Source organism: Echinops telfairi, unplaced genomic scaffold, assembly GCF_000313985.2.
Source record: "Echinops telfairi isolate 266 unplaced genomic scaffold, ASM31398v2 ScPeMD7_7469;HRSCAF=8507_0, whole genome shotgun sequence".
Classification (NCBI taxonomy): Eukaryota; Metazoa; Chordata; class Mammalia; order Afrosoricida; family Tenrecidae; genus Echinops; species Echinops telfairi.
In genome coordinates, this window is record NW_022111372.1 from 66,723,217 (window position 1) to 66,733,466 (window position 10,250).

Genomic DNA, 10,250 nt, shown 5'->3' on the forward strand with positions numbered 1-10,250 from the left:
GTTGTTTTAGGCATGTGTTTGTAGCAACAGCAGTAGTTATAAGTTTTGTCCTTGTTACTCCAACTTAGCTAAAATAATGTCCTTAGCAATTTGATTTTACCAGACAAAAGTTTTCAATTTTTACATTTCTGCTGAACTTGAATGCTCACATCTTAAAATTCAACCATATATTAAAATTTAATTAAAAATAATAATCTATTGTAATTGTGATGGTGTTTGCTAGGCCATGAATAGAGAAACCTTGTAAAATAAGATGGCTTATAAATATTCTAACCAGCTGTGCAAACCAGATATTTCAAAGGAGAACTATCACATTCTTTATGCTATCAGTTGTTATTCTGGGATTAGAGATGGTGGAGAACCCATGGACAATAAGTACATCTTAAACACAAAATGAAAACATAAAGCACAAGGTGAAGAATTGGTTCAATGGCTTACTGTGTGCTTTATTTCATACTATACAAATACTAACCAAACACCCAGTAAGCAGATGAAAAAGTAACAGGAAAAAATCTCTCCAAAGAAGTTACAATCAGAATTTCTCGGCTACTAGCGTTATCCAAGAATTAACTGCAGTTTGTTAAGTTAAACTTTTATAGGCCAAATTCGAGAATTTAATTTAGTTAATTTGTGGTGGGGCCTAGTGAACTTCAATATATTATTAAACAATCTCCATGATTTTTATAAGAAAAAGAGATGAATGTAGAGTTAAACTTGTCCTTATTTCTTACTTGACTGAGCAAGTAGATGACTTTTAGGACAGAATGATAATTATTAGGAGTCAAAGTAGATCTAAGATTAAGGCAAGGTTCTTTAGCTGAACTAAAAAGGTAGGTTCAAAGGAAGCTTCCAGAATCAATCTAAAAAACCTAGGAGATTAGAATCTTGAAACCATTTGAGGTATAAGGAAGATAATGATAGTGTATTTTAAATGAAGTTGATTTGATGGGGTGAATTATAAGCTAGAAGTTCAGTTAGAAAGTTTAAGATGAATTAATAAATATGAGCATCAAGGAGGCAGTCACAATAGAAAATAAAATGTCAGAAGGAATATTGATAAAAAATGTTGAATCTCTTTTCCCATACTAAACGATGGGCAGTTAAAATTATATACAACAGTATAAAAAAACATATAGTAAACATCATAATAACAATAAAAATAGAATAAAATAATCTTCAACAGGATTTTCACTTGTTTACATGCATGATTCTTGGACTTCAGTAGCAGTTCGTATTACCTAGAATTATCAAAAAGAAGTATCAATATTTTATTTATTTATTATCATTCATTTTATTGGGGGCTCTTAAGCTTTTAAGAATTCACACATCAATTGTATCAGACATATTTGTACATATGTTGCCATCATCAGTTCCAAAACATTTTTTCTACTTTAGCCCCTTTTTATATCAGATATCTGCTCCTCCTTTTCACCCTCCCTCCTCCAGTATCAATATTTTAAATTGAAATGAATTTAATGATCTTTATATACTTAAAACTGATTTCCTGACTGCTTTCACAAAGATGAAGTGATGTTTGTGTTCTGCAGCAAAATTTTACTCATTAACTATTCTACCTACTTCTGATTAATAAAAATACGTTAAGAAAGAGACAATTTCCTTCCCCAAACCTACACATTAGAAAATGATTAAGGATCTACCAGGAATTTAAGCTAATGTAAAAAAGACACTAATTTTGACTAATATATTAAGAATAAAAAAGGTCAGGGCAGGGAGCTGTAACTTGAAAGAAGCTTAAAGAACAAGCAGGGTCGGGACCTTGGGAAAGGCAGGGAGAAAGAAATAGGCGTGCACACAAGAATCTCATCTCATCAGAGTTCTTTCACTGCAGAAGTGGTCACGTTTTTCACAGAGCATTAAAAAAAGAGGGACGACTTGCTAAGTGCTATGAAAGCAAAACTAAAGGGAGAATAAATAGACTTCCATACATTTATTCACACCTTACCTTCCTTTAATGGGGTTTTAAGGGCTACATTTTCTTTACTTTCGTGATGAAAAGCCTTTGAAGGATCAAAGTGCTTGATACCCAGAACTTTATTCAATTCCTCCTGCAGTCTTGTCTCACTTTGTTTTTTCTTAGCAAGCTGGGAGCGAAGCTTAGACACTTCCTATGCAAGGAAAAGGTGTACAGTAAATAATTATTACCATGCTGGTGATATGTGCAGTCACTGTTATTGACAGATTCCGAAGTTGCATATGCATCAAACAGAATACAAGAGCCAGTACTATATATATCCAAGCTTTAATATGACGAATTTCAAAATAACTTTAAAGCTGTGTTAAAAATGATGAGTCATTTACAGTTAGCTTCTCATCTGCCATGGAGCTCTGGAGCTGCAGTGGTTAAAGCACTATGCTGCCAAACAAAAGTTGGCGGTTCAAATCTACCAGCCGCTCCCTGGGAAAAAGAGATGGCAGCGTGCTTCTGTAGAGATTTCCAGACTTGGGAACCTACAGGGCAGTTGTATCTGCATCATAGGGTCACTACGAGTCATAATCAATTCGATGACAGCTGGCTTGGTGTTAGCGGGTTCCACTCAAGATGTAAATCTGTTTCTGATAAAAGTGAACTCAAAGTACACAGCTACTGTTGAACACTATTGTTATGATAACTATTTCGACATCTTTGTTACTTTGCAAATAGAATTAGATGTATAATGCCTTATGACGTTTTCTAATTAAACTGTAATTTTCAATATACTAAAAAGTAGTCCAAAAACCTGAGACCACTATTCAGCCACCTGGTCAACATGATAAAATAAATTCACAATTCTGAGATGAATTCTCCTCTAAAAACTGTTAGTTTTTTCTAATACCAAAGATCTTTGTTGTACTGTGATGCATTATAATTAGAATATATTCCCTGACCAAGTATTAATGAAGGTAAATTTTCTTTAACAAACCGATTTTAGCTGGCTATTTTCATCTTTTAATTTCACAACATGCTTGATTTTTTGCTTTAGATTCTGATGACCCAGTAATTTAGCATAGGAATCACTTAGTTTATTCAGCTGGTCCTGAGCTGCACCATGCTCATTCAACAAAGCCTGTCTCTCTGCTTCAAAGGCATCCAGTTGCAGCTGAAAAAGATTTTTTTCACAAGGTTAAGACTTAAAGCTCTTAAATCTTTCTTCTTTCACATAAGCCATAAAGGAGCTATGCAAAAAAAAAACAAACCAAACCAAACAAAATATTCATAAGGATGGAAAAGAAAGTCTGTCAACTAGCCTACTCTGTATCAGCTAGGTGTACATTATAACTGAATGCTGTGCTTCTAGTGCCCCAATTACCATTATATAGTTTTTCTTTGAAAAGATCAGCGTGTTAATCTGAGAAACACTAAGAAAGATCCAACATATGTGCAAATATACATTAATTTATATTAGGAAAGTTCGTATTGGGAGCGTTTTCTAAGCTATTAACTTTAAATCCCTCATTAGAAGATTTTTATTAATCTATAAAGGCTACATTGAGATTTATTATTAATAATAATTTAATATTATATATCGGCTCCTTTAATGACATTAGATTGAATTATAAATGACCTGTAGAACAATCCTCTAGAAAAACCAGGTCATTGTTGTGACCGTAATGGAACACAATGAGTTCCTAAAGCAACCACCACTAGATTTTCATTTACAAACCTGAAAAGGTTTTGTCTTATTATATAATTCTTCATAAAGGAGACGCCATTTATTAATTTCCTCAGTTAGCTCTACCATTGTATTTTCATTTTCAGCTTTTCTGTTTGGAAAAATTAAAATGAACTATTAGGAAATGTAATTTTAGAAAAAATAATTGCTATTATTCCACTCAGGTGATAAATCTAGAATACCTTGCTTCTTCCATTTGTTTTTTAAAATCTTCATCTTGTTTCTTGAGTTGGTTCTGCAAATCAGTTATTTTTTTAAGAGACGTAACAGTCATTTCTTTGATTTCTGCTTCTTTGCGTGCTGATTTGGTCTGCAGATCTAGAAGCATCCTTGGGTTTGAAAGAGTCCATTAAACAGTTATAATCATTTCAGTTACTTGTGTTCCCTGCCCCCCTTTTTTTCCTGTTAATGGATTTATATTCTCCATAAATGTGCTTTGAAATTCTGTCCCTTAAACTTGTAGCAAGCTGGTGGTACTGCGTGTCAGGCCTTAGGCTACTAACTGAAAGGTCAGAGGTTCTAATCTACCAGCCACTCACAGGGGTCCTCAAACTACGGCCCTTGGGCCACATGCGGCCCGCTGGGTGTTTTTGTCCTGTTTGTTTTTTTACTTCAAAATACGTGCAGTGTGCACAGGAATTTGTTCATAGTTTTTTTTAAAGCTATAGTCCGGCCCTCCAACAGTCTGAGGGTCAGTGAACTGGCCCCGTTTTAAAAGTTTGAGGACTCCTGCTGGGGAAATGAGATTTCTTGCTCCCATAATGTTTTCAGTCAGAAACCAGTGACTTTGGTTTTTGAAACCTGTAAAGATTCAGTTTGGAAGTAGTGGTTGCTTTGCTATGTTAATCAGGTCATATTTGAGCAGCATGGGTTCTAAGCTAATCATTTCCCAGTTTTAACAGTCCCAGTGTGAGGATCTTTTACAAGGCAAAGACAATGCCTAGGGCTTCATACAAGGAAGGAATCCACAGGCCTGTAATTTTATTCTGTACAGCTGTTAAAAAGTAAAATTTCTGTTCTTTATATAAATTGTAGTACTGGTTCTCAGTCTACAAGTGTGATTTTGCTTTATTTCATCTACAAACCTTGCATATTCTTGATTTCTGTTCTCAGTTGCCAAGATCTGATGTTGAGCTTCCTCTGTACATTTTTCAGCCTTGGCTACTTTTTCCTGTAGTGATGAGTTCTTCAGCTTAAGGTCCTCTATCTCACTAGTTAATGCTTTATAGCTAATTGGGAAAAAAAATCAAAGTGGCTTTCTAAATACAGTTTTAAGTTTATCCACTTTTAGTTGAAGTATGTATATCCTCATTATAAGTTTATTATTTATTACAGATAAGAATTTGGTGTGCCAAGGTCAGTACTGATGAGCTTAAATACCATATATTTACTGTTCATTAAAAAAAAAAAATCTAAACTAAAAAACTCCAAGGAGCATGCAAATGTAAAAACCAGCTTTCCAAACATGAAAATGATTCTTAAAAAAGACAATTTCTGCACTTATTGTCCAGAGTTTATGGTCTTGTGATGAAGATAAGGAAATACTTCCATCAGTCTACATAAAAATAGCTAATAGTATATTAAATTCCTGGTAAGTGCTACAGAGGTGGGAGAAGGAGCCTTAAGGAAGGAAAAATGATCAGGAATGACTCTAAGATTTACAGAACAAAAAAGTGGGAAAGTGAGGATATTATTGGCATATATTTAAAAAAAAAGAAAGCAAAAGAAGTGAAAAAGAGAGGGAAAAGTGGAAAGAAGATCAAGAGTTGTCTTAGATAAGTCATTATAAAATGCAGGTGATAGCTCTGAGTATGTAGGACTGCAGCCAACATATCTGGGGCGAGTTAATTAAACCTTTGATCAGTGGCCAGATAATGATGTTATAAATATCCAGATAAGACTTTGGCTGAAAAATAGGTTTCTCACCCACTTTAGAGGAATGAGATCTAAGGGCACAAGGTACACACTGTGAATTGACACACAGAAGGACACAAACATGGAAGCAATGAATGGCTAAACTCACTGGGATCTTTGGTTTTGCATGTTTTTTTAATTCATTATCATGCTATCTCTGGCCTTAAGAGAAAGGGCATGGATAATAATTTTGGCTTTCCTACTTGTTTGTCTCAAATCCTGGCATTTACTTTATCTCTGTTTATTCCTAAATTGAAAGTCATTCCAACCTAACCCACTCCCATAAGTGATCTAAAAATTCAGAGAGAACATACTGGAAAATACTTTCTGGGAAACTTATATTTCAACAGAATTTATAACATTTTAAACCATATAACACAAATCTTGCTGATACGAACCCTTGCATCTTCTCTTGTAGGCATTTTAGTTCTTCGGCCTTCGACTTTGTGTCCTCTTCCAGTTGCTTTACTAGTCTTTCCGCATGTTCCTCCTTTTGCTGCAATTTATCTAACTCCCCCAGTGCTTGCTTTAACTCTTCCTCAAAGAAATGTCTTTCTTTAATCATTTCCTCTTGAAAAGAACATAGTTTCTGTTGAAGACTTGAAGATAATTCCTATATCCAAACAGACAGCCATCAAAATAATTTTAAAGGGCATTTTGAACTTTAACTGAGAAACAAAAAGGAGTAGATAATGAAGCATGAACACTAGATTAGACTGAACTATTGAACTGTATGATATATGAATTATATAAAAAAACCCAAGATTAAAAGCCTCACTTTTTCATGAATTATATCTTACAATTAACACTGATAAATATCATTCTAGTCTTTGCTCTGGGAAGAAACTTCTTATAAAATTAAAATTATACTTTATATCTGTTTTACAACAGATTGTTATGTACTTTTCTCACAAAATAGTATCTAAAAATTATTCTGTAATAACAATGCTGTAAACAAACATTTCTAGGTCATATAACATACAAATTACCAGGTTTTTTTAAAAGCATTACAAATAAATTGAAAATTATTTTTGAGTACTCCTTACTTAAACCAGTTCTTCCATTTCAGAGACCACGCACTAGGTAGTACACACCACACATTTTGGTTCTTTCAATATTTTATAAATATACATATTTTTGCAGAGTAGGGGGAAGAAGGATATAGATGCTATTTCTTTTTGTATGTAAAAGTTACTTGTAAAAATTTATAAAAATAGGTACTGACATCTGTGTAGATCCATTACATTCTTTTAAATTGTTGAAGTATGCCCAACAATATACTTCACATCAGTGCTTGAAAGTACTTGTTTGCCCAACTCTCACTGGCGTGTTATGTTATCAAGTGTTTTAATTTATACTACTCATAAGTGAAACAGTTATTTCCATTTCCTCAATTCCTATTCCTGTATATACACTACTGTCTAGATGCTAACCTCTAAGACTTCCCTATTTTTAATCCATGCCCCTAAGCTCGTTTATTTTAGTGGACTTATTTTTCTTCTTGGTTCTTTGTAAAATATTCTTTATATAATTTTGATTTTAAAAATCTGTTTTGCCACCCCCCTGCTGAGGGGTTTTGAGGAGGAGACGAGCTAATCAGGGTGCAGGGTAGCAATGATGAAACATATATAACTTTCCTATAGTTCTTTAATGCTTCCTCCCCCCCAATATCATGATCCCAATTCTGCCTTGCAAATCTGGCTAGACCAGAGGATGTACATTGGTACAGATAGCAACTGGAAACACAGGGAACCCAGGGTAGATGACTTCTTCAGGACCAGCGGTGAGAGGGGTGAGGCCTGGAGGGTGAAGGGAATGTGGGGTAGAAGGGGGGAACCAATTACAAGAATCTAAGTATAGCCTCCTCCCTGGGGAATGGACACCAGAGAAAAGTGTGGAGGGAGACGTCGGACAGTGTAACTTATGACAAATCTATAATAATTTATGAATTGTGAAGGGTTCAGCAGGGAGGGGGGAGGGAGAGGGAAAACGAGCAAACGATATTGAGGGCTAAAGTAGAGGGCAAATGTTTTGAGATTGATGAGGGCAACAGGTGTACATAGGTGCTTGACTCAATGGATGTATGTATGGACTGATAAGAAATGTATGAGCCCTCAATAAAATAATTTTTAAAAAATTATCAAGGGTTCGTGAGGGAGGGGGGCAAGGAAGGAGGGAGGGGAAAAAATGAGGAGCTGATACCAAGGGCTCAAGTAGAAAGCAAATGTTTTGAGAATGATGATGGCAACAAATGTACAAATGTGCTTGACACAATGGATGTATGGATGGATTGTGATAAGAGTTGTATGAGCCCCCAGTAAAATGATTTTAAAAAGAAAAATAAATAAATAAATAACAGCTTATGATGAAAAAAAAACTGCTTTGCTTCTTGTATCATCGGACACTCTTCTACAATACAATTACTAATAAGGCAAAACAGACTTCACGGCAGTGAGTCCTCACCCCACCGCCACCCCCGGTTTCTATATACTACTCTACTACTCTATCACAAGAATGAGTCTTGAAATCATTCAACTCAGGTTTGGGGCTATATGTAGAGAAATTTTTGACACAGAAGAGGTACAGTTTTGTGTTTTTTTTGTATTAAACTACCTTCTCTTGTTGCAGAAGTGAATCAGTTTGCAATTTGTTTTGTTGTAGCTTTTCATGTTCTTGTTTTTCAATGATAAGCTTCTCTTTTAGGTTTTGTATCTCAGCATTTAGAATTTCAATTTGTTCACAATCCCTGATGACAAGATCTTCTATAAAAGGGAAAACATTAAAAGTACTGTGACTTGATACTATTATCAACTATGAGAAACCCAGAACCTTATAATGCTCCATTACCTTGCTTTCAGCATATTATCAAATGTTTGGGAGTGGGGGTGGCACTAACTCTAAAATTTGTATATATAATGAATATTGAAGAACAAATTTGCATTAAAAATTGAATCAACCAACATCACTAAGTGAAAAGTTATTAATTTAACCAAAGTGGGACGAGTTAAAGAATCTTTTAAATTGCCATTTAATATATAAACAAAGAAGAACCAACAAGAGGATGTCTTGATAAAAACCGTTTGGTGAAGGGCTAAGTCTAGAAACTCTTGTATGTCCACACACACGTAAAGTGTTAACGGTGAACGATCCGAACCGTGTGAGCTGCGCTCCTGAGACTGCAGTTTCATCAGTACCGTTTCTGCCATCACTAGTTTCCTGACTGCTGCTTTGCTGTAGGTTCTGTCTCATCCTTTTCAGGTGTTTGGTTTTTATACTCATTAAGAGAGAATGAAAGGAACGTAGCTCAGAATCTCACTGAGTTACACTGAGTTACAGTTATAGAATGGGGATTTGGAAAAAAAAAATTTAACAAGTTTGGCAGGCTCTAAAATCTAAGAAAAACCTGTTCCAAGTATCTAACAATTACAATTGGTTACCCAGAAGCTGAGAACTGCAAAATTGTATAAATTTCCACCAAGACAAGCTATATATTCACATAAACAGAGAAGCATATAGTCAAAAACTCTCACAAAGGGAACAGCATTTTTTGTTAGGATAATTATTAAAAATGTGTTTTAACATCGTAGAAGATGTTTTTTTTTAAAATCGAATACTTATTTAACGACAAGAAAAGGAGACTATTGTAATACCTTTTTCTTTGTCCAGGAGCTGACATCTGGCATTCAGATCTTCTACTTGTTTAGTCATCCTGTCAGCATTTTCTTCAAGAGACTGCTTAAGGCTTAGAATTTCATGATTCTTCTCTTTTAAATCTTGTTCTAACTGGGCAATATCTACCTTGTACTTCTCCACTTGTTCTGATGCACAACTACATTAAAACAAATCATTACGAATAATGCAGCTGTGTAGAAAATTAATCAGTATTGGTCAAAGTAGTACATTCATTACTCAACAAAATAAAGTCCAACTTAAAACTATTACAGTACCTGATTTCTTCAATGTATTCTAAGAGTTTCACTGTTTCAGATTTTTCATCAATCTTGTCTCTCTCTATAGAAACACTAAAAATAAAAACAAAACACAAAAATGTACATATTATACTAGTTTATTTAATCACAAATAGTGCTTACTATATAAAAGACCCTGTTGTACCAGGCAGACTGGCTGTAGAGTCTAAACTTTTCACCATTCTATTTGTAAAGCCTTACATGATTTCCATGTGAAAAGGAGACACATGAAAAATCCTGTTAAACATATTTTGTTACAAGGACAGTGATGGTGAGCATCATCTTGAATCCTGTAAGCATAATAATCTCTTTCATAACTTCCTAGTTTTTTCCCATAATGGATACAAAATAGAATTTTGCCTGAGAGTTAAAGTCTGTGTTCTAAACCACATTTTATTTATTAGTTTATGTGTTCATCTCCTCCAGTAGGTAACGGTCTCTTGGAAAATAAAGGCCACTCATAGACTTCATCTTCGTATTCACAACACATCATAAAACATGGCACAGAAGAAGCAGATAGCATCTGGGATCTAAAATGCTTGAAGGTAAACAAGCGGCCATCTAGCTCAGAAGCAACAAAGCCACATGGAAGAAGCACACCAGCCTGTGTGACCACGAGGTGTCTAAGGGATCAGGTATCAGGCATCAAAGATCAAAAAATCAAATCATTGTGAATGAGGAGGAGTGCAGATTGGGG

At 34.7% G+C, this 10,250-nt stretch overlaps 1 protein-coding gene across 1 annotated transcript in view; it reads right to left on the reverse strand.

The window, feature by feature from the left end:
• Positions 1-433: 433 nt before the first annotated feature.
• The window catches only part of HMMR (hyaluronan mediated motility receptor), a 36,025-nt gene continuing 26,208 nt past the window's right edge, over positions 434-10,250 (reverse strand). The window contains exons 6-15 of the mRNA XM_013004920.2: positions 9,533-9,607; positions 9,236-9,414; positions 8,199-8,347; positions 5,984-6,198; positions 4,757-4,900; positions 3,854-4,000; positions 3,663-3,762; positions 2,922-3,098; positions 1,964-2,126; positions 434-1,238 (exon numbers count right to left, since the gene is read on the reverse strand). Of these exons, the coding sequence (XP_012860374.1) occupies positions 1,219-1,238; positions 1,964-2,126; positions 2,922-3,098; positions 3,663-3,762; positions 3,854-4,000; positions 4,757-4,900; positions 5,984-6,198; positions 8,199-8,347; positions 9,236-9,414; positions 9,533-9,607 (1,369 nt within the window). The 3' untranslated portion in view covers positions 434-1,218. The remainder of the gene's footprint in view (positions 1,239-1,963; positions 2,127-2,921; positions 3,099-3,662; positions 3,763-3,853; positions 4,001-4,756; positions 4,901-5,983; positions 6,199-8,198; positions 8,348-9,235; positions 9,415-9,532; positions 9,608-10,250) is intronic.